The sequence below is a fragment of the Cervus canadensis genome, chromosome 29 (genome assembly GCF_019320065.1).
Source record: "Cervus canadensis isolate Bull #8, Minnesota chromosome 29, ASM1932006v1, whole genome shotgun sequence".
Lineage (NCBI taxonomy): Eukaryota > Metazoa > Chordata > Mammalia > Artiodactyla > Cervidae > Cervus > Cervus canadensis.
In genome coordinates this window covers 39,347,680-39,372,631 of record NC_057414.1, presented here as the reverse complement: position 1 = coordinate 39,372,631, position 24,952 = coordinate 39,347,680, and the positions used below count along the sequence as shown (strand labels likewise).

Sequence of the window (24,952 nt, the reverse complement as noted above, 5' to 3'; positions counted from 1 at the left end):
TTGACAAGGCGAGAAGAATTGGCAGAACCTGACAGCTGGCTGGATAAGGGAGACAGGGAAAAAGGACTCCCAAAAGGGACTCCAACATCTTGAATTAAATGATTCAGAAAATTCTGGAAAAACAGGGAAGATTGAGGTATAATCTGGAGGGGGTGGCAAGCTGGTTAATTCCAGCCAAGATCATTTTGGAGGAGGTGGGGTATAAGAATCAGTTTAGGTGGAGCCTGGACACAGGGGATGTTCAATCAGTGTGTTTGAAGGAATGAAGGTACTATGGTCTGAAAGCAGGTTCGTATACTCTTGAGTAAACAGTTTCAATTTCTTTTGGTGGCTATGCTGCCCTGTAAGTGAGTTTTAGTGACTGCAGCAATTTTTAAAAAATAACTGGATGCTGCATTTGTTAAAGGGATCAGCAATCAATCTTGCTCTCAGGATGCCTCCAGTCTAATTGGAGAGAGAAGACATATACTTGGAGGGGAGAACCAACAGGACAAAGCCAGCTGTTTTTATTTCTCTTTCCCCCCTCCAAAGAGATAGATAGAAATATCATAAAATTGGGAAAAGGACAAGCAACACTCATAGGTTCAGTAGGCTAACATGACATTTCTTGTTATTAATATTTTGATGTGTATCTTACTGAACCAACCAACCAAAGAATCCAAAAATCCCAAACCACAACTCAATCAGTGCACAGCTTTTGCTCTCCTGTCCTTTTTGCTGGGGGAGAGATGCAAGGCCTGGAAGAGCAGAAGCACAGTCTGCTCCTGTGGGCACCTTCCCACTGCAGTGTCCTGAATGGGAGGGGAGGTGGAAAGGTCCTGAATGTGGGGATGGAGGAGGAGAGCCATGGGGGCCCACCAGGCACTCCTTCTATCTCTGGGCAGTTCTAGTGCTGGGGGCCTCAGTAGAAATAGTGTAGAAATAGAACAGGCAAAGTTCTTTTACTCCAGCACTCTCTGTCATGGAGGAGGCCCTCAGAGAGGCACCTGGGTCTCCCTTTGGGCCCTTTCAGAGGCAGGAGCCTGTCCTCCCCTAGCCCTCCCAACCCGCCTGGCTGCCTGAACAGCCCTGTGGCTCTTGCTTCTTCATATGATACCCCAGGAACCTCTGAGGTCCTCATCTGGGCACCATGAGAGTCAGGAGTTCAGTTCAGTTTAGTAGCTCAGTCATGTCCGACTCTCTGCAACCCCATGGACTGCAGCACGCCAGGCTTCCCTGTCCATCATCAGCTCCTGAAGCTTGCTCAAACTCATGTCCATCGAGCCGATGATGCCATCCAACCATCTCATCCTCTGCCATCCCCTTCTCCTCCTGCCTTCAATCTTTCCCAGCATCAGGATCTTTTCCAATGAGTCAGTTTTTTGAATCAGGTGGCCAAAGTATTGGAGTTTCAGCTTCAGCATCAGTCTTTCCAATGAATATTCAAGACTGATTTCCTATAGGATTTGATCTGGTTTGATCTTGCAGTCCAAGGGACTCTCAAGAGTCTTCTCCAACACCACAGTTCAAAGGCATCAATTCTTCGGCGCTCAGCTTTCTTTATGGTCCAACTCTCACATCCATATATGACTATTGGAAAAACCACAGCTTTGACAAGATGGACCTTTGTCAGCAAAGTAATGTTTCTGTTTTTTAATAGGCTGTCTGGATTGGTCATAGCTTTTGTTCCAAGGAGCAAGCGTCTGGAGCAAGCCAGGAGTTCATCACCCACAGATGTTTACTACAGGAACTTCAAAGGGCTATATTTTAGGAAGAAGAAAGATGGCTTCAGAGGGAAGGTTTGTGATGTGAGAAGGAATGATAAACAAATGGAGTGGCAAATGTATAGGCAAATCTAAGCATATATGTATATATAATATAATAATGGTACCAACAGTAATGTGAATTTGGGGTTTTAAAAAAGGGCAGAACTAAAATAGCATGGAAGGGGCAGATTGGAGTGAAAGTGTTCCAAGGTTCTCACATTGCTTCAGAGGGGTGTTTAGGATATTACTTTAAACCTTTGAGCATGAATGTTAAAATTTTGAGGGCAATAAATAAAAGAATAGAGTGTAAACTTTCAAATGAATAGAGAAAAAAAAGTAATACACACCTAAGATCAAATATCTATGAAGAATATTATAAAAGTTCATTGAGAGACATTAAAGAAGTCCTAACAAGAAGAGAGATATAATATGTAATAGATTGGAAAACTCAATTTTGTAAAGATCTCAAAATTGCTAAATTGATTTATGAATTCAATGTAATGTCAATCAAGGTGATGACACACTCTTTTGAGCAACCTGACAAGCTGATTCTGAAATATTTATGGAAGGGCAAAAACTCAAGAGTAGTCAAGAAACTCCTGGGGAAGAATAAGGGGAATCTGAAGATATCTATATATTAAGATTTATCATAAAGGTATAGTAATTAAGATCATATGATAAAATCACTGGATCCCTTCCAGGGTCCAAGAGTGAGTGGGCTCTTGTTTAACACTCAGAAATGGATTGTCCAAGGAGACACACACACTGACAAAGCAAGAGACTTTATTGGGAAGGGGCTCCCAGGCAGAGAGGTAGGGTAAGGGAACCCAGGAGAACTGCTCTGCCATGCGGCTTGCAGTTCCCAATTTTATGGTGATGGGATTCGTTTCCAGGTTTTCTCTGGCCAGTCACTCTGACTCAGGGTCCTTCCTAGTGGCACATGCATTGCTTAGCCAAGATGGATGCAGTGAGAAGGATTCTGGGAGGTGGTAGGACAGGTGGTATCTTCTTTTGACCTTTCCCAGATTCCTCCCATTGGTGGTGGCTTGTTAGTTCTGTGTTCCTTGCCAGGACCTCCTGTTGTAAAATAACTCACACAAATGGTTACTATGGTGCCTGGCCAGGGTGGGAGGTTTCAGTCAATGTTTCCCTTAACAGTAGTAGCACGAAGACAAACACATTTTCCTGTGGAGTAGAATAAGAGCCAACAATATTCCTGCTCATTCACGAAAACCTGACATGTGACAGAGGTGGCCTTGCTCATCATGAGGGTGGGGGTTGGGGGTGGGGTTGGGAGGGAAGGAAGAAACTACCAGTAAGTGATGCTGAGATAAACGATTATTCATATGAGGGAAACACACATTGGATCTCTGCCTCACATGCACACAAAAATCAATTCCAGGTTGACAGAATGAAAAGAATGTTTTAAAAAATTTACAAGAAAATGTAGAAAAATATTTTTTCTGAATTCAGGGCAAAGTAAGACTTCATGGAAAGACACAGGGAGCTGACCTCAGAAGGAAGAATTGGTAAATTCTGCTTCCTTAAAGTCCATAATTTCTCTTCAAAAGATTTCATAGACAGAGTGAAAAGACAAGCCAGGAACTGGAAGAAAATGTGTGCAAACAAATATGACCAGCTAAAGATGAATATCGAGAATTTATAAACAATACCTACAAATCAGTAAGAGTGCAACTCCAAAGACAAATGGGCAGAAGACACAAACAGGCACATTTAAAAGAGAGAGTCTAAATGGCTAATAAATATATGTAAAGGTCTCAATGTTATTAGTGATTTGCTTAGTTGCTCAGATATGTCCAACTCTTTGAGATCCCATGAACTATAGCCTGGGCTTCCCAGGTGGCTTAAAGGTAAAGAATCTGCCAGCAATGCAGGAGACCTGGGTTCGATCCCTAGGTTGGGAAGATCCTCTAGAGGAAGGCATGGCAACCCACTCCAGTATTCTTGCCTAGATAATGCCCATGGACAGAGCAGTCTGGCAGTCTACAGTTCATGGGGTCTCGAAGAGTCAGACATGACTGAGTGACTACACACAGCACAGGATTATAGCCTGCTCGGCTCCTCTGTCCATGGGATTCCCCAGGCAAGAATCCAGGAGTGGGTTGCCATTCCCTTCTCCAGGAGATCTTCCCAACCCAGGATCAAACCCAGGTCTCCTGCATTGCAGGTGGATGCTTTACTGTCTGAGCCACCAGGGAAGCCCCATTAGTGATCAGTTATGTGCAAATGAAAACTTCAGTGAAATACTTTTATATCTGCTCACCTGGAAAAATTAAGTAAGATAGTACTGCTGCTGCTGCTAAGTCACTTCAGTCGTGTCCAACTCTGTGCAACCCCATAGACATCAGCCCACCAGGCTCCCCCGTCCCTGGGATTCCCCAGGCAAGAACACTGGAGTGGGTTGCCATTTCCTTCTCCAATGCGTGAAAGTGAAAAGTGAAAGTGAAGTTGCTCAGCTGTGTCCGACTCTTAGCGACCCCGTGGACCGCAGCTACCAGGCTCCTCCATCCATGGGATTTTCCAGGCAAGAGTACTGGACTGGGGTGCCATTGCCTTCTCTCTCTCTACGTGTTGGCAAAGATGTAAATCAACAAGAATTCTTACCCACTACTGGTGGAAGTGGAACTGGTACCACCAACTGGGAAAATGTTTTAGTGTTCTGTTGCGGCACTTTAATGAACTGAAACCTGGTGATCCGGAGTCGATGATAAGAAAATGAAAGAGAGAGAGGGAGAGAGAGAGAGAAAAAAAGACACGGGGACCCAAGCTCTGATGGAGCAAGGGTGCTTTATTAGCAGAAATGCAGGCTTATATATCTTTAGTAAGATGATTACTCAGCTATTACACAGGATGAAATTTTATCAATAGCCACAATATGGATAGTCTAATACATACAAGGTCGCTGACGCTGAAAAGAGTCACTGAAGGGGATTCATGCATGTCTCATCCTATGACCTCAGTCCTGGGAATAGTGTGCCGTTTCACTCGTTCCCATTGCCAGGAACTGATAAGGAACAGAGGATTTACGAGAAATAGAAATCAGCACCCAGGAATCCTCCTGTTAAATGTTCCTTGACAGTGTTCTACTATAAAGTTGAATATTTTCATATCTTGCTAGCTATTAAATCCTATAGACTCTCTTGCATGCATACACCAGGACACAGTTTGGGTTCTTCTCAATATTTTTCTAAATCCAAAATAGAAATAACCCCAAGTAATTTCATCAGGAGATCAATAAATTGTCTATTCACATAATGGAATATTTTTCAGCAAGGGAAGCAAATTACAGATTTGTATAGCAATGTGAATGCATTATAGAGACAACTTTAAAAGAAACAGATTGCAGAAGATACAGCGTGATTAAATTGTGTTATGAGCTTCAAATAAGCAAAATGAAACAGCGTGTTAGGAATACAAAGAAGAGATTTAAAAAATGTTTTATAAAGCAAGAGCATGATAGACAGGAGAGAGGTAACCTATCAGGGGTGGGGGTGAGGAGGAGCTGGGAGACAGGATAAGGGAAGAAGGTACGGCAGGAGGAGCATCTGTGCTAGGTATTGATGTGATGCAGCGTTCTTACCAACGATGGTATATTGCTGCTGCTGCTTAGTCGCTCAGCAGTGTCTGTTTGCAGCCCTGTGGACTGTAGCCCACCAGGCTCCTCTGTCCAGGGAATTTTCCTGGCAAGAACACTGGAGCAGGTTGCCATTTCCTACTCCAGGGGATCTTCCCAACCTAGGGACTGAACCCGCATCTCTTGCATCTCCTGCATTGGCAGGCAGATTCTTTAACCCCTGGTGCCAGCCGGGAAACCCTGGATGGTGCATTCATCCGTGGTAACTTCATCATCGTTTCAAAACTACATGTATCCCATTATTATTATTTTTTTATGTGTGTACATATATGTACATATATATATAACATATGTATATAATTTAATTAAAAGTTTGTAAAAGACTATCTGTCCATCTACCTAGTCTGAATCTCCCAAGATTTTAACTCCTAAACAACAATAAGATGCCTCTCCAAGACCTCCTAACCAGGCCTCAACTCCTGTCTCCATTTGTCGCTCCCCTGTCTGCACCGTTGACCTTCAGCTTCTCCAATCACATCAGATTCCACCTGAGTCCTATGCAAACGGTTGTTACTTTCCATCCCACCAACAGCCCACGCTGCTTTTTCCGGCCTTTCCTCTCAACATCCCTCCGCCCCCAGGTTCCTGGGCCTTCAAGCGCGCGATCGGTGCCCGCCCTGTTCGGGCACGTGCTCACCGCGCCCGAGCCCCCGGCGCTCCGAGCGCTCTGGCCGCGCGCCCCCGCCGTTTGCTGCGCGCCCGCGTGCCGGCTCCGCGCCCCTCTGCCCTCCCTGCGCGCCGCCGACCGGGCCCGCGCCGTCTGGGAGCTAGCCCGGCGCGTCGCCCCCTGCGAGGCCCGGGGACCGGCGGGGCGGCAGCAAACCGGATGGGCCTGAGCTCCGCCGCCCGGGGCGAGGGCGGGCGCCGCCTCCCTAGGTCCTTACGCTCCCGCGTCAGGCCCGCCTTGGGAACCGCGAGTACTGGGCCGAATGGCACCCAGCCCGCTCCTGGACTTCCTGCCGGGCCCCGGTCAGGCCGCCGCGGGCGTGGGGCTTCTCCCCACCGAGCCGCCACGCCCGGGCCTGGAGCCTTCCGGGGTCGTTCTCCAGGTCCCAGCAGGCCCTCGGACCTCCAGAAAGGTCACCGTGGTTTCCTTCAACTCTCCTCATAGATATTTGTTCACTGTTAGAGATGCTTGTTAACCGAAATAAGTGAATAGTTAGGAATGGTCGTTGGCTATTAATTTAATTAAAGCGGGCCAGGCATCCAGCGACCCTCGCGAGTATTTACCCTGTAAACAGACGCGGCTGCTGCCCGGCAGGTAGAGTTCAGAACAACTCCAGCCCCACAGAAGCTTCTGCCATTGGGTTTAACCCCAAGGCTTCTGCCATCTAGGTTAGAGGCAACAGTTCCCCGATTCCGTACCCAGAAATTCCAAAATCTCTCTTTCCCGGAGGAGGAAACCTTTTCAGGATGGCCTCACAGCCCCCTTTATCCCAGAATTTATTCAGGGCTAAGACGCTTACTCCTGGGAAGGAAAGTTATGACCAACCTAGACAGCATATTAAAAAGCAGAGACATTACTTTGCCAACAAAGGTCCGTTTGGTCAAGGCTATGGTTTTTCCAGTGGTCATGTATGGATGTGAGAGTTGGACTGTGAAGAAAGCTGAGCGCCGAAAAACTGATGCTTTTGAACTGTGGTGTTGGAGAAGACTCTTGAGAGTCCCTTGAACAGCAAGGAGATCCAACCAATCCATCCTAAGGGAGATCAGTCCTGGATGTTCATTGGAAGGACTGATGTTGAAGCTGAAACTCCAGTACTTTGGCCACCTCATGGGAAGAGTTGACTCATTGGAAAAGACCCTGATGCTGGGAGGGATTGGGGGCAGGAGGAGAAGGGGACGACAGAGGATGAGATGGCTGAATGGCATCACCGACTGGATGGACATGAGTTTGAGTAAACTCCGGGAGTTGGTGATGGACAGGGGGGCCTGACGTGCTGTGATTCATGGGGTCGCAAAGAGTCGGACACGGCTGAGCAACTGAACTGAACTGACTGAACTGGGAGCCGGGCTCAGTGCTAGACTGGAGCTCCCACCTTCCCAATGCTGTCAAGGCCTGGCTCCAGCCGTCCTTTCATGGGTTACACTCCCCATAGAAGGCAGTTGTGGTTTAAATATTCAGTAACATGATTTCTTTTTTTCATTTGCATTAGAAGAATCTGTGGGATCTCAGGCGTTGGACCAGCTTTTGCCCAAGCAGCCACAGCAGGACACGATAGAACAGGGCAGAAGCAGTGTCCAGCAGGGGTAAGATTCTTTCTTTGTGTGGAAGGACTGGGTCTTTTAGGGGTGGTTTTGAAGAACTGACTTTGATGACAGTTCTGTAATACAAATCCTTAGCTGGTGTCTGCATGAACCAGGCTGCCAGCGAGGCCTGGCATGCTCCTGGTGATAACAGCGGGAGGGCAGTCCTGGGACCTGCAGGCCAGGCCTGGAGGCTGCCTTGTAGTAGTTTCTAGCCACAGGGCCATTCTGCAGACCCCTGAGAACTGAACTGCTTCCCAAGAATGCTTACAATATTGCCAGCTGGTCTCACTAACTAATGAATGATGCAACCGTCTTCCAGTTTCTGCAACTGACTTTCTTGAGAAACATGATATTTGTCTCTGTTTAAGATTCTGAGAGCTGAAAGTTTGGAGAAGAACAATACTGAAAACGGGGAGTATGTCCCATCTCCTCCCCATCATTCCCATACACTGTACCTTTGGAGAAGAGTTAAAATTTGGGGATGTAAGGAAAAAGCCATTTTGGGGGTGGTCATTCTGAACCCAGTGATCACACCTGGGTCTCCTACATTGCAGACAGATTCTTTACCATCTGAGACACCAGGGAAGCTAGATGTATACATATGCTTTTTCATTTAACCCTCTTGATAACTGTGAGACCAATATTAGCATCTCTAGTTTATAGACAGTCAAACTGAGGTTCAGACCGACTAGTTTACTAGCTCAAGGATGCACAGCAAATATGAGAGCCATGATTCAAACTCAGGTCTTTGTGGCCCCATATAATTCACTCTACTGTTCTACCCCAAAATCATATCCCTGCCTTTAGTTTCAGTCCTCTCCTGTAACATTTTGCTTCGAGGAACAATATATACTGATTTCTATCGCATTACTGGCAGTTACAGTGTTGTCAACAGGCTTTCTCAGAAATATGGAGCTAATTATTGGAAGAAACAATCCAACAGTTGAGGGGCCCTTCTTCTGGCCTGGAGGACTGGGAGGGGAAGGAAAGAAGAGGCCTGTTGAATTTCCTTAGAAATCATTGTGTACTATTTTTAAAAAAGCTATGTCTAAATATTTAAAAACATCAAAAAAAGATTATTAGAGGGAGGAAAACACCTCTGAAAACTACTCATTGCTGTCATTAGCATTTAAACAATTGTCTGAAAAGCAGAAAATAGCCATTATTTTTGCAGGACAGAATGGCATCACAGAAACAAATTTCATAGGCAAAATGTTTCCTAGAATCTCAAAATTGAAAGATATCTTAAAATCGTAACTCTGAAGTAATACAGAATTTCCAATAGTTGTGAAGTAGTGGTTTTTCTATTAACTATATGATCACAAAATTCATTCAGGGAGAAGCCCGTAGTCAGCCTGGAGTCCACACCCAACCAGAAGAGAACAGAGCGGAATTCAACCCCGAAGCCTGGGACTGCGGGCAGGTTAACGAAGCAAGCAGCGGAGGTGGGTACTGTGGGAATTCTCAGACCAGGTATATCTTTAATTGCTGGAGACTTCTCTACATTATACTGTATTTTACTTTATTTATATGGTGGAAGGTTGAATTGCACACTGATTAGGGATGTTGCTTTCAGTTCAGTTCAGTTCAGTTGCTCAGTCGTGTCCGACTCTGCATCCCCATGGACTGCAGCACACCAGGCCTCCCTGGTCATCACCAACTCTCGGAGTTCACCTAAACTCATGTCCATTGAGTTGGTGATGCCATCCAACCATCTCATCCTCTGTCATCCCCTTCTCCTCCTGCCCTCAATCTTTCCAGGCATCAAGGTCTTTTCAAATGAATCAGTTCTTCCCATCAGGTGGCCAAAGTATTGCAGTTTCAGCTTCAACAGCAGTCCTTCCAATGAACACTCAGGACTGATCTCCTTTAGGATGGACTGGTTGGATCTCCTTGCAGTCCAAGGGACTCTCAAGAGTCTTCTCCAACACCACAGTTCAAAAGCATCAATTCTTAAGTGCTCAGCTTTCCTTATAGTCCAACTCTCACATCCATACATGCCTAAAAAAAAAACATAGCCTTGACTGGACGAACCTTTGTTGGCAAAGTAGTGTCTCTGCTTTTTAATATGCTGTCTAGGTTGGTCATAGTTTTTCTTCCAAGGAGCAAGCGTCTTTTAATTTCATGGCTGCAGTGATTTTGGAACCCCCCAAAATAAAGTCTCTCACTGTTTCCACTGTTTCCCTATCTATTTGCCAAGAAGTGATGGGACCAGATGGCATGGTCTTAGTTTTCTGAATGTTGAGGTTTAAGCCAACTTTTTCACTCTCCTCTTTCACTTGCATCGAGAGGCTCTTTAATTCTTCACTTTCTGCCATAAGGGTGGTGTCATCTGCATATCTGAGGTTATTGATCTTTTCTCCCTGCAATCTTGATTCTAGCTTGTGCTTCCTCCAGCCCAGCATTTCTCATGATTTACTCTGCATATAAGTTAAATAACCAGGGTGACAGTATACAGCCTTGATGTGTTCCTTTTCCTATTTGGAACCAGTTTATTGTTCCATGTCCAGTTCTAACTGTTGCTTCCTGACCTGCATACAGATTTCTCAAGAGGCAGGTCAGGTGGTCTGGTATTCCCATCTCTTTCAGAATTTTCCACAATTTGTTGTGATCCACAAAGTCAAAGGCTTTGGAGTATTCAGTCAATAAAGCAGAAATAGATGTTTTTCAGGAACTCCCTTGCTTTTTCAATGATCTAGCAGATGTTGGCAATTTGATCTCTGGTTCCTCTGTCTTTTCTAAATCCATCTTGAACATCTGGAAGTTCACGGTTCATGTAGTGCTGAAGCCTGGCTTGGAGAATTTTGAGCATTACTTTGATAGCGTGTGAGATGAGTGCACTTGTGTGGTAGTTTGAGCATTCTTTGGCATTGCCTTTTTTTGGGATTGGAATGAAAAGTGACCTTTTCCAGTCCTGTGGCCACTGCTGAGTTTTCCAAATTTGCTGGCATATTGAGTGCAGCACTTTCACAGCATCATCTTTTAGGATTTGAAATAATTCAACTGGAATTCCATCACCTCCGCTAGCTTTGTTCATAGTGATGCTTCCTAAGGCCTGCTTGGCTTCACATTCCAGATATCTGGCTCTACATGAGTGATCACACCATTGTGGTTATCTGGGTCATGAAGATCTTTTTTGTACAGTTCTTCTGTGTATTTTTGCCACCTCTTCTTAACATCGTCTGCTTCTGTTAGGTCCATACCATTTCTGTCCTTTATTGTGCCCATCTTTGCATGAAATGTTACCTTGGTATCTCTAATTTTCTTGAAGAAATCTCTAGTCTTTCCTATTCTGTTGTTTTCCTCTATTTCTTTGCACTGATCACTGAGGAAGGCTTTCTTATCTCTCCTTGCTATTCTTTGGAACTCTGCATTCAAATGGGTATATCTTTCTTTTTCTCCTTTGCTTTTTGCTTCTCTTTTTTCACAACTATTTGTAAGGCCTCCTCAGATGGCCATTTTGCTTTTTTGTTTTTCTTTTCCATGGGGATGGTCTTGATCCCTGTCTCCTATACAGTGTCACAAACCCCCATCCATAGTTCATCAGGCACTCTGTCTATCAGATCTAGTCCCTTAAATGTATTTCTCACTTCCACTGTATAATCGTAAGGGATTTGATTTAGGTCATACCTGAATGGTCTGGTGGTTTTCCCTACTTTCTTCAGTTTAAATCTGAATTTGGCAACTAGGAGTTCATGATCTGAGACACAGTTAGCGCCTGGTCTTGTTTTTGCTGCCTGTATAGAACTTCTCCATCTTTGGCTGCAAAGAATGTAATCAATCTGATTTCGGTGTTGACCATCTGGTGATGTCCATATGTAGAGTCTTCACGTGTTGTTGGAAGAGGGTGTTTGCTACGACTAGCGTGTTCTCTTGGAAAACTCTATTAGCCTTTGCCCTGCTTCATTCTGTACTCCAAGGCCAAATTTGCCCATTACTCCAGGTGTTTCTTGACTTCTTACTTTTGCATTCTAGTCCCCTATAATGAAAAGGACATTTTTTTTTGGGTATAGTTCTAAAAGGTCTTGTAGGTCTTAATATAACTGTTCAACTTCAGCTTCTTTAGCGTTACTGGTTGGGGCATAGACTTGGATTACCGTGATATTGAATGGTTTGCCTTGGAAATGAACAGAGATCATTCTGTCGTTTTTGAGATTGCATCCACGTACTGCATTTCGGACTCTTTTGTTGACTATGATGGCTACTCCATTTCTTCTAAGGGATTCTTGCCCACAGTAGTAGATATAATGGTCATGTTAGTTAAATTCACCCATTCCAGTACATTTTAGTTTGCTGATTCCTAAAATGTCAATGTTCACTCTTGCCATCTTCTGTTTGACCATTTCCAATTTGTCTTGATTCATGGACCTAACATTACAGGTTCCTACAATATTGCTGTTTACAGCATCGGACCTTGTTTCTACCACCAGTCACATCCACAACTGGGTGTTGTTTTTGCTTTGGCCCCGTCTCTTCATTCTTTCTGGAGTTATTTCTCCACTGATCTCCAGTAGCATATTGGGCACCTACTGACCTGGGGAGTTCATCTTTCAGTGTTCTGTATTTTTGGCTTTTCATACTGTTCATGGGTTCTCAAGGCAAGAATACTGAGGTGGTTTGCCATTCCCTTCCTCAGTGGACCATGTTTTGTCAGAACTTTCCACCATGACCTATCCATCTTGGATGGACCTCCACGGCATGGTTTAGTTTCATTGAGTTAGACAAGGCTGTGGTCCATGTGATTAGATGTTGCTTATGCCTTTTAAATTGTTTAGAAACAACGTTATGGATCTGTTTATTGAGCGTTATTGATGTATAACCAACATACCATAAACTGCATATATTCAGAGTGTACAATTGGATATGATTTGACCCATGTATTTGCCCATGAAACCATCACCACAGTCAAGATAATAAATAACCAGGGAATTCCCTGGCAGCCCAATGGATAGGACTCTGTGCTTTCACTGCTAAGAGTGCAGGTTCAATCCCCGGTGGGGGCAGAGACATCTGCCTCACTCCCACAGCTTTCTTTGTCCCCCTCTGTAAACCCCTCCCTCTTCCACTCCCATCCCCACGCAACAACTGATGTGCTCTCTATTGCTATGCGTTAGTTTACATTTTCTAGAGGCTTGCATAAATGGAATCATATTGTATGTGTTTTTCTGGGTCTCTCTCCTTTCACATAATTTCATATTATTCCAAGTTATATCTGTGTTGCCGCATGTTATCAATAGTTTATTTCTTTTTATGACTAAATAGTATTTCATTGTATGGATCGACCACTATTTGTTCATTCACTCACCCGTTGATAGGCATTTGGGTTGTTTCTAGTGTTTGGCTGTTGCAAACAAAGCTGCTTATGAACACGTGTGTACAGATTGTTATAGAGAAGAGCCAATTTTGACTCCATATTGGATCTGTTTCTTTGACTTTAACTTGTGTTTCCCATTCTTTTGGTCACTAAAAGGATACTTTCCATACATAATGGCCTGTCTCAGGGAGCCCTCCCCTCTGCTGTAGGCATGAAGAAGCCCTCCGCCCACTTCCTTGCATCACCCCTCAGAGTTATAAGACTTTCAGAAACTTTTATCGTCTAGGGGCCTCATGAAAGACTGGTTTTTCTAAACAGGTGCCTATATCTGGGAGAAGGGCCAGGGCTGGGCTGCCAGCCTGTGCAAAGGAAATGGATGGAAGATTTTGAAGTGACATCTTATTTCCAAGAGAGTAAAAGGACAGAGAAAGCTTAATCTGGATTTGGAGACTGGAGCACCGGCTGGGGCTGGAGGTCAACCTGGAGAATATAGACTGGTTCCTGAGGTTCATGAAGCGCTGGGGGCTGGGGAAAGTCAAGGATAAGAAAGGATGAGGCCTTGGAAAAGCTCCCAGTGTGGCTACAACCTTGGCTGCCACTAGAGGCACTCAAGGAGCTCTTAAAACTCTGGTTCTCAGGCCATACTCCACATTAGTCTTAATTTTTCAGAGTTCTGCAGGGGATTTCCACGTGCAGCCAAAGTTGAGACCCAAAGCTCAATACAATGTTTATAGTGGGACAAACTTCAGCAAGAGAGCAGGTGACTATTAAGCAGGTGACTCTAGGTGACTGTTAAGTCTGTTGTAAATTCCATCCAAGTTTTCACCTTCCTACCCCTGTTAAAACTCAACTTTCAAAAAACCAAAGATTATGGCATACGGTCCCATCACTTCATGGCAAATAGATGGGGAAAATGTGGAAACAGTGACAGATTTTATTTTCTTGGGCTCCAAAATCACTGTGGACAGTGACTGCAGCCATGAAATTAAAAGACACTTTCTCCTTGGAAGAAAAGCTATGACAAACCTAGACAGCATATTAAGAGGCAGAGACATCATGTTGCCGACAAAGGTCTGTATAGTCAAAGCTATAGTTTTTCTAGTAGTTGTGGACGGATGTGAGAGTTGGACCGTAAAGAAGGCTGAGTGCCAAAGAATCGATGCTTCTGAACTGTGGTGCTGGAGAAGACTCTTGAGAGTCCCTTGGACTGCAAGGAGATCAAACCAGTCAATTCATTCAGAATATTCAACCCTGAATATTCATTGGAAGGACTGGTGCTGAAGCTGAAACTACAGTCCTTTGGCCATCTGATACAATCCTTTGGCCATCTGATGCTGGGACAAGATGCTGATCCTGGGGAAGATTGAGGGCAGGAGGTGAAGGGGGTGACAGAGGATGAATTAGTTGAATGGTGTCACTAATTCAATGGACATGAGTTTGAGCAAACTCAGGGAGATAGTAAAGGACAGGGACGCCTGGAGTGCTGCAGTCCATGGGGTGGCAAAGAGTCAGACATGAATTAGCAACTGAACAACAATAACCCTTATCCAGTGGCAATGTTGCAGGTGGATTAAAATTCTAAAATCCACTCCCTTCAGTGCTGAAACTTTCTGTTTCTTGTACCAAGCTTGTTAAACATCCTTGATGGCCAGCATGTGGTTTTCTTTTGATTTTTTTTTTTTCTGGCTTAGACTAGCATCAGAATAAATTGTTCTGTCTTCCTAATGGCAGTCATTCCAGGAAAATTCAGCAAGGATAGTGATTGCACTGTCCACATGGGAAGGCTGGTTTGGGGCGCCCTCTAGTGGGAACTCCCTTGCTATTGTATTTTCTCTTTCAGGCAGGAGTTAGTTTGGTCAGGGGGTAGAAACCTGGTTTTGGTCCTAGCTCTGCCAGCTGACTTGCATAGGACTTTGGCAAAGCACTTCATCTTTCTTGGCCACAATTTCTTCCATGTAGTATCGCTGGGTCAATGGTCTGCATTGTGCCCATAAAAATTCATTCCCTCAAGTGGGTAGGACTTCTGAAATGGCTGAGGATCTCAGAAAATCTCCCCAATAGCAAAAATAGAGCTGGATGAAACTGTCGAATACAATGATTTAAAGACTCTGGGGCTTCCCTGGTGGCCCAGTGGTAAAGAACCCGCCTGCCAATGCAGGAGATGCATGCTCAATTCCTGGTCCAGGAGGATCCCACATGCTACGGAGCAACTAAGCCCATGTGCCACAACTATTGAGGCTGTGCTCCAGAGCCTGGGAACAGCAACTACTGAAGCCACACTCCCTAGAGCCTGTGCTTAACAACAAGAGAAGCCAACACAATGATAAGCCTGCACACCACAAGGAAGAGTGGCCCCTGCTTGCTGCAACTAGAGAAAAACCTGTGCAGCAACAAAGACCCAGCACAACCAATAAATAAATAAAAGAAAACTCTGAAATTTGACCAGCATACAGTAAGTTGATATATATTAAATCAAGAAAGTCTACTGAACCCTGGAATCTCAGAACAATGGAGATCTGTAGTGTCTTAGGATGCCCTCCATCCCCTACCTTCCTCAGCTCTGTGGTGGGAAAGTGGGTGGGACATGCCAGGAGGATTGGCAGTGGCCACAGAGGGAAACTTTATTTGAAACAAAACGTGGAAAATTCCATGCCCAGGGATGTTGTTGAAAACAATAGTTACCTCAGTGACAAACATCATGGAAGGCCAAAATTGCAGCTAGCTTGAGTTTTCAGTGTTTGTTGGGACAAGCAATAGATTAACAGACTAACCAGAAATTTAATACAGAAATGCAGGTACTGAGACAGTTAAAGAGGGCCTAGAAAAGCTGCTGGTCTGGAAGGGGTGCACAGGCTGCACACACACTCAGGAGACACTGGAGGGGCCTGTCCTTCCATTCCTGGAGGAGCATGAGGCCTTGTGAATGCAGAAAGTATTAAATAACAGCTCACAGACTCTTCAACTTTAGAACCTTGAATGAATTCTCCAAACCACACCAAGCTCCATAGAAAAAAAGTGATGCCTTATTGGCCCAAGATGTGTGTCAGCCTCTGACCAGTCACTGGCTTAGCATTAAGCCATGTCAGGCTTAAAAATAGAAGCAAGAAAACAAAACAAAACTGGAGCAGATACACCAGGGGTTGAATACTGTGAGGGAAACAGACATTGAAGAATTAACCCAGGCAGGCCTCTAAGCAAACAAACAGCAGCAACCACCAGCTCTGGGGGAATCAGAATCAAAACAGTTGAAACATCTTGAAAGCCACAAGAGAGAGAGAAAGAGGAAAAAAAAAAAAGACTCATCGTGTACAAAGGAACCACAATAAAACTGATAGCTGGTTTTTTGTCAGAAATGATGGAGGCCAGAAAGCAGTGGGATGGCGTATGAAAAGTGACAAAAGAAAAAAAAAAAAGGCTGTCAATCAGAAATCCTGTGTCTGGTAAACTATCTTTCAAAAATGAAGATGGAATAAAGTGAAGTCTGAGATAAGTGAAGACTGGCAGAAAGTGTTGCTAGAGGACTTGCCTGAAAGGAAGTAGCAAAGAAAGTTCTTCAGGCTGAAAGGAAGTCACACCAGACAGTAACTAATCTACATGAAGAAATACAAAGCACCAGTAAAGGTAACTACATAGGTTATTGTAAAAGAATATAAATATATGTTTTAGCTTTTGTTCTAACTAATTTTAAAGTCATGGAGCTTATATTGGATTAAGGACTCCAGATGGGAATTTGAATCCACAGTTTCACAGCAGTTTGTGACTCAAACAGTCCAAAAAAGGATCGTCTGACTTGCCAATACAAGATCCAGTTACAGGCCACCTACAAGAGACAAACTATTTTTTTTTTCCTTTATTTTTATTAGCTGGAGGCTAATTACTTCACAGCATTTCAGTGGGTTTTGTCATACATTGACATGAATCAGCCATGGATTTACATGTATTCCCCATCCCGATCCCCCCTCCCACCTCCCTCTCCACCCGATTCCTCTGGGTCTTCCCAGTGCACCAGGCCTGAGCACTTGTCTCATGCATCCCACCTGGGCTGGTGATCTGTTTCACTATAGATAATATTCATGCTGTTCTCTCGAAACATCCCACCCTCACCTTCTCCCACAGAATTCAAAAGTCTGTTCTGTACATCTGTGTGAGACAAACTATTTATTTATTATTTTGGCTGCATGGCTTACAGGATCTTAGTTCCCTGATCAGGAATTAAACCTGGGGTCATGGCAGTGAGAGTGCTGAGTCCTAACCAGTGGACCACCAGGGAATTCCCAGGAGGCACTCTTTAGATTCAAGGTCATAAATAGGTTGGATGTAGAAGGATGCAAGAAGAATCACAGCTGGAGTGGTTATACTAATATTAAAAAAAAAATAGACTTTTAAAAGAAGAAATTTTATTATGGAGAGCAACAGTTTTGATGATAAAAGGTTAATTCATCAGGAAGATATAACAATTGTAAACACATATACATTTAATAATATAAGCCCCAAATTCATGAAGAAAAGCTGACAGAATTGAAGAGAGAAATAGGCAATTCAGAAATAATAGTTGGGGACTTAGATACTCTACTCTCTATACTGGATAGAACAACTGGACAAAAAATCAGTGAGCATATAGAAGATTTGAACAGTGATATTAATCAACTTTACCTGACTTTTACAGAATAGTCTACTCAAAAATAGAATACATATTCTTCTTAAGCAGACTTAATATCCCCCAAGATAGATCATATTCTAGGCCATAAAACAAGTCTCAGCAAATTTAAAGGGATTGAAATCATACAAAGTATTTCTTTGTTCACATGAAATTAAACTAGAAATCAATAACAGAATGAAATTTGGGAAATATGTATTTGGAAATTAAAAACATACTTATGAATAATCCATGGGTGAAATAAAAATATACAAATTAGAAGATATTTTCAGTTGAATAAAAATGAAAGCATATCAAATTTTATGAGATGCAGTTAAAGCAGTGCTTAATATAAGCTATAAATGCCTATATTAAAAAAGAATAGAGATTTCAAATCAAGAATCCAAGTTCTTACCTTGATAAACTGGAAAAAGGAAAGCAAGCTAAACTCAAAGCAAGTAGAAGGAAGCCATATGTTGGTTCTCTGAGATGATAAACAAAATGGGCAAAACTTTTGCTACATTCATTGACCAAGAAAAAAAGAGAGAAAACTCAAATTACCAAAATCGACACTGAAAGAGGGAGCTCGTTAACAATCTTGCAGAAATTAAAAGGATAATAGAGGAGTACTAAGGGCAACTTTATACTACCAAATTAGAAAACATACATGAAATGAACGAACTCCTAGAAAGACACAGATTACAAAACTGGCTCAGGAATAACTCAAAAATCTGAACAGACCTACAACAAGTAAATTGAATTTGTAAATAAAAGATCTTTTCACAAGGAAAAACTCAGGCCCAGATGGCTTGACTTGATAATTCTACTATACCTCTAAAAAAGAAAAGTTACCAATTCCTCATAAACTCTGAAAAATAGAGGAGGGAATGCTTCCCAACTCATTCTGAGGTCAGTGTTACCCTGATACTAAAATCAGGCAAAGAAAAGAATTACAGACCTTATGAATATAGATGTAAAAGTCCTCCACAAAATATTAGCAAACTGAATTTAACAACATAAAAAAAGGATTATACATCATTACTAAGTGAGATTTATCCCAAGAATTAAGAGTTTGGTGTAAGGAGACCAGAACCTGCAGGAGATCCCCTTCCTCTTGCAGTGTCTCTCTAGCGCCCTCTATTGAAAAAGTTTGCATGGTGCGCAGCGTCAAGGAGAATGAGTACAGGCGCTCCATCACTTACTGAAGGGCATGTATACATGTGAGCTGCGCATTTGGAGCTGGTGCTGTTAGCCTCTGTGGCTTTAATAATGAGGGCGGTAGCAGGAGTGGGTGGGTCCTTCATTCATTTGTGTGGAAAGATCTTTTTGCACCCTGCTGCTGCTGTGTTGCTTCAGTCATGTCCGACTCTGTGCGACCCCATAGACAGCAGCCCCTCAGGCTCCTCCGTCCCTGGGATTCTCCAGGCAAGAACACTGGAGTGGGCTCCCTTTTCCTTCTCCAATGCATGAAAGTGAAAAGTGAAAGTGAATTTGCTCATGTGTGTCCGACTCTTCGCGACCCCATGGACTGCAGCCTACCAGGCTCCTCCATCCATGGGATTTTCCAGGCAAGAGTACTGGAGTGGGTTGCCATTTCCTTCTCCTTGGGTTTTGGTAATGTGATGAAAGGCAGTGTCTTCACACTGAGTTGTAGCTGATCCCCAAACAGGATCTCTGGATTTCCCTGGGCACGTGAAGTCTCATTTTATTTTGTTTTTCCATCATAGGATAAACCAAAACCCAGACCCGGAGACCTGATTGAGATTTTTCGGATTGGCTATGAGCACTGGGCCATCTATGTGGAAGATGATTGTGTGGTTCACCTGGCTCCCCCAAGTAAGAGTGGATACTCTACTGCAGGCATCCCCAACCCCTGGGTCATGGACCAGTTCAGGTCCATGGCCTGTTAGGAACTGGGCAGTACAGTAGGAGGTGAGTGGTGGGCCAGTGAGTGAAGCTTCAACTGTATTTACAGTGGCTCCCCATCGCTCACTTTTCCAAATTGTCACAATGTGATAATAGAAATAAAGTGCACAATAAATTTAATGTGCTTGAATCATCCCGAAACCATCCTGTCCTGACCCATGGAAAAATTGTCTTCCATGAAAATGGTCCCTGGTGCCAAAAAGGTTGGGGACCACTGCTCTATTGAAATATTGATACTGAAGTTAGCAACGTAAAAGGGACAGTTAATTATTGTGTCCTTCAGCTGCTACCTTAGTTCAGTTCAGTCGCTCAGTCGTGACCGATTCTTTGCGACCCCATGAACTGCAGCACGCCAGGTCTCCCTGTCCATCACCAACTCCCGGAGTTCACCCAAATCGATGTCCATCAAGTCAGTGATGCCATCCAGCCATCTCATCCTCTGTCATCCCCTTCTCCTCCTGCCCTCAATCTTTTCCAGCATCAGGGTCTTTTCAAATGAGTCAGCTCTTCCCATCAGGTGGCCAAAGTATTGCAGTTTCAGCTTTAACATCAGTCCTTCCAATGAACACTCAGGACTGATCTCCTTTAGGATGAACTGGTTGGATCTCCTTGCAGTCCAAGGGACTCTCAAGAGTCTTCTCCAACACCACAGTTCAAAAACATCAATTCTTTGGTGCTCAGTTTTCTTTATAGTCCAACTCTTACATCCATACATGACCACTGAAAAAACCATAGCATTGACGAGATGGACCTTTGTTGGCAAAGTAATGTCTCTGCTTTTTAATATGCTGTCTAGGTTGGTTATAACTTTCCTTCCAAGGAGTAAGCGTCTTTTAATTTCATGGCTGCAATCACCATCTGCAGTGATTTTGGAGCTCCCAAAAATGAAGTCTCTCACTGTTTCCACTGTTTCCCTATCTATTTGCCATGAAGTGATGGGACCAGATGCCATGATCTTAGTTTTCTGAATGTTGAGCTTTAGGCCAACTTTTTCACTCTCCTCTTTCACTTTCATCAAGAGGCTCTTTAGTTCTTCTTCACTTTCTGCCATAACGGTGGTGTCATCTCCAAATCTGAGGTTATTGATATTTCTCCCAGCAATCTTGATTCCAGCTTGTGCTTCATCCAGCCCAGCGTTTCTCATGATGTACTCTGCATATAAGTTAAATAAGCAGGGTGACGATATACAGCCTTGACGTACTCCTTTTCCTATTTGGAACCAGTCTGTTGTTCCATGTCCAGTTCTAACTGTTGCTTCCTGACCTACATACAGGTTCTCAAGAGGCAGGTCAGGTGGTCTGGTATTCCCATCTCTTTCAGAATTTTCCACAGTTTGTTGTGGTCCATGCAGTCAAAGGCTTTGGAGTAGTCAGTCAATAAAGCAGAAATAGATGTTTTTCTGGAACTCTCTTGCTTTTTCGATGATTCAGCAGATGTTGGCAATTTGATCTCTGGTTCCTCTGCCTTTTCTAAAACCAGCCTGAACGTCTGGAAGTTAATGGTTCACGTATTGCTGAAGCCTGGCTTGGAGAATTTTGAGCTGCTACCTTACTTCAACAATAAAATACCAGAAGCATGACTGGACCTTAATTTACTGTGTGGTTGAGCTTGATCTCTGCCCATCAAAAACCACCGAGTGTCCAGCCCTAAGACAGACATAAGTGTGAAGAACATCCCTGAGTTCCCTGGCTGCCTAGACCACCCTTTCTTTTAAAATAGAAATGTCAGGTGGCTCAGTAGTAAAGAACCCATATGCCAAGCAGGAGATGCAGGTTTGATCCCTGGGTCAGGAAGATCCCTCAGAGAAGGAAATAGCACTCCACTCCAGTATTCTTGCCTGAAATATCTCACGGACAGAGGAGCCTAGGGGTTGCAAGGAGTCAGACATAACTTGGTTCAAGATCTTCCTATTTCTGAGGATTCCCCGGGAGGGGTGCAGATGCTTACGCATTCTGATTGCCCACTTGTTTCCTGTTGTCCCCAAATGCTGCTTCCAGCTTCCTGCTCACCTTCGGCAGCTCCACCCTCTCTGGGTCTCCGTGCTTTCCAACCAATCCTAGGTGGCTTCCCCCTCAGTGTGGACACTGTTCTCCTTTCATTTCAGCATGAACACAGGGCTGAGATCAAACAGGTGACTAACTAAATTTTAGTTGAGGCTTGCTGGGGGTGGAATTGGTGATAGTGGAAGATTACAGCACGGAATGGGAAGCGGCTTAAAACTGGACATCTAGAGCTGTTGGTCACATGGTGTCCTCAGGAGATGGGACCTGGGGGAGTTGGAAGGTGGAGAGGCATGGGGCTCCACTGTGTAATCTTTGACGCCTCTGGAATTTTGCCTCCTGTGTTTGTACTGCCAGTTCAAGCTGAGATTACAAAAGGGGAGTGATACCAAATGCCTATGGCCACACCGTGATCACACCGACTCGATGGACCTGAGTTTGAATGGACTCTGGGAGTTGGTGATGGACAGGGAGGCCTGGCATGCTGCAGTCCACGGGGTCGCGAAGAGTCGGACACGACTGAGTGACTGAACCGAACTGAACACTGTGGTCATGGCTCTCCTGCCCGTGTCCTGTCCCCTTTGGTTGGCCCAGCTTCTCACCTGGCTGAGACCTTCCCGTAGAGCAGAGTCCCTCTCTCCTGCTTTGCTTCCCCACTGCCTGTCCCACTTCCTGTCTGCATGCCTACGTGAAAAATGAAAAATCACTTCACAATGCATTCATCTCCCCTCTCCTTTCCAGTCTAAATCCAGAAAACTTCTTCTGGTATAACCAGAGTTGTTATAGGGATAAGGTAACAGTTATGTCCCTATCCTCCCTGTCAGATCTTCCTCTAAAAATGAATTCTGTCATCTTTGTTCCCAAAAGCTGAATTGCCTACTGCCAGCTTTTGTGAAATCAGCAGATAGACTTCAAATGCTTTGCAAAGGAAACAGGGGACATTTCTTGCGCTCACACAACTTACAGCAGGGGACGGTTCCCATGTTTGCATATCCATATGGTTGTAGCAGGAAGACAGTCCTGTATTAAATCGCCACTTAACTGGCCTTGAGTGGGTTCCTGACCCTCTCTGAGGCTCTCCTGTAAGGACTGAGTATGATAATACAGCAGCTTCAGATGTTTCTTTTTTCAAAGGTGTGGAACCCTGGTATTAAATAAGCCCTCAAGGAGAATCCTAATACTTGAGTGGAGAGAAAGGGAGAATGGCTTTGGGTGGAAGCTAGTTGGAATGGGTCCCATCTAGAGTCCTGTCTGCATGGCCTCTTGGTTTCACCTGCACCCATGACAGGCAGGGGGAGGCCTGTCATGAAGCCATAATCCTTCCTCCAGGAGCCAGTGACTCTTACATGTAAGGGTGCTTGTCACCCTGGGTTCTGGTTAGGAAAGCAAGATTCCAGTCCTAGGACTTGGTCGGGTCAGTACACAGAACGGAATCTGGGGCCACACCGTAAGGTGCTTCCAGAGCTTGGTGAGAAAGAGATTGCTGTGAGGGTTGAAAGCGGGGAGTGCAGAAAACAGGGCAGAAGGTTTCTTGGGGAGGCCGGCCCTTTGCATTTCATTTAGCCCAACCCCCCATTCTCTGTTGTGGCTTTTAGAGACAGTGAAACTGGGGCCCTAAGAGAAGCCATTCACCCAGCCCCTGGAGCGAGCTGATGGCTCTGTACCGTGGCCGCTTGCAGCTCCCAACTTTGGCTTGTCTTTGGCCGCCAGGTGAGGAGTTTGAGGCTGGCAGCATCACTTCTGTCTTCAGCAACCGGGCGGTGGTGAAATACAGTCGTCTGGAGGACGTGCTGCACGGCTGCTCCTGGAAGGTCAACAACAAGCTGGATGGGACGTACCTGCCCCTGCCTGTGGACAAGATCATCCAGCGGACAAAAAAGATGGTCAACAGGATCGTGCAGTACAGCCTGATCGAGGGCAACTGCGAGCACTTTGTTAACGACCTGCGATACGGCGTGCCCAGGAGCCAGCAGGTGTGGTATTCCACTCCCGGGAGACCTTGCTCTAGTGCTCCAGGCTCGGTGGGCCCTGGCGTGAGGGGTCTCTCATCTCACGAGCATTTGCCTGTGGAAAGAAGACACCAGGGAGCAAGGGGGTGATAGGAGGTCCTCCCAAGGAGCCTGGGCCGGGCGTTCAGGAGACCCAAGCCCAGGTCTGTGTGAAACTGATCCCTGTGTGACTGTGTCCAAGGGGGCGCCCCTCCCCACCTCTCGGGCCCCCTGTATGTAGAATAAGGGACTCAGCGGCTGTGCCCTTCTGACTGTCACGCTACAGGCAGACCCTGGGCTGAATGGCTCTGGGGGAGCAGGAGAACTAGGAGCCCAGGTTGCCTCCTGGAGGAAAGGGCTCCCCCCTGCCTCCGATGCCTGTCTTGGGCAATCCTGGCTTGTCCAGGTCTCTCGCAGCTGTAGCATCTTTGGGAATATATGGTGGCTTCCTCCTAGGCAGGCCAGTTCCTGAAGGGAGTGGTGAGGGAGGGGTGGGCCTCACCGAGGGTCCTGTGAGCTGGTCTCCTTTGCAGGTGGAGCACGTGCTGATGCAGGGAGCCAAGGCGGCAGGGGCGGTGCTGTCAGCCGTGGTGGACAGCATAAGACCCAAATCAGTGACAGCCTGAAGGTGCTGAAAACCCCAGGCAGAAGAAGAGCGGCTGAGCTGGCAAAGAGAACCCAGGCCTCCTTCCCTCCCCTGCCTTCCTCTCTCCATGGCCCCTTGTAAGAAAATTGTGAGCTTCTGGAAGAATCTAGAATGTACCCAATTGCCCCTCCAGAAATACATCCAATGTATGTGCTCATAGGCCCTGGACGCTCAGGGTGGGAAGAACCTAATATTTGTTATGCATCTATTAGGCACCAGGCACTGTGCTAGGCATTTCATATACTTCATCTTAGCTTTTTTTTTTTTTTGGTAGGAAAAGGGCCTTACTTACTTCTTAGGCTGAACCTAGTCTGTGATGCTTTTTAACATCCTGGAAGATCTGCTGAATGTTCCCAGGAGCAAAGAACTCTTTCCAGAAGTTCTCTTTACTGTCCTTTTCAGACCCCCCTAGTGTGGTTCAGGGGAGGAAGCCTTTAAGGAAACCTGTAACTCTCTGCTCAGGGCCAACTGTGCCTTCATCCAGAAGCAGGTTTCCCAAGAAATATTTTCTTTTAAAAATTATACATCAGCTTTATTCTTTATTGTCTAAAAAGTGTCCCAATGTAAAGTTTAATTGATGAGACCATTTATCTTGCTTTTTCTGCCTCATAAGCACCAGAAAATTTAGAAATTTCCATCTTCACCAATTTCAGAGGAATATTTAAAATAATTTAATCAATGGACTTTGGTGTGAATGAGGGAGAGAAAGGAGTGATTTTTGTGCTTTGAAGAATGTGGACATGACACTAAAGCTAAAATGATGGCCGGAGATTGTCAGTGCTAGCAGAGAGT

The 24,952-nt window shown here is 44.8% G+C and overlaps 1 protein-coding gene across 1 annotated transcript; it reads left to right on the top strand.

The window, feature by feature from the left end:
* The first annotated feature begins 5,933 nt into the window (after positions 1-5,933).
* PLAAT5 (phospholipase A and acyltransferase 5) lies at positions 5,934-24,707 on the top strand. The gene is made up of 6 exons (XM_043452564.1): positions 5,934-6,479; positions 7,557-7,650; positions 8,987-9,095; positions 19,328-19,436; positions 23,237-23,499; positions 24,048-24,707. The coding sequence occupies exons 1-6, from the start codon at positions 6,227-6,229 to the stop codon at positions 24,138-24,140; spliced, it is 921 nt and encodes a 306-aa protein (XP_043308499.1). The 5' UTR covers positions 5,934-6,226; the 3' UTR covers positions 24,141-24,707.
* Positions 24,708-24,952: the final 245 nt, after the last annotated feature.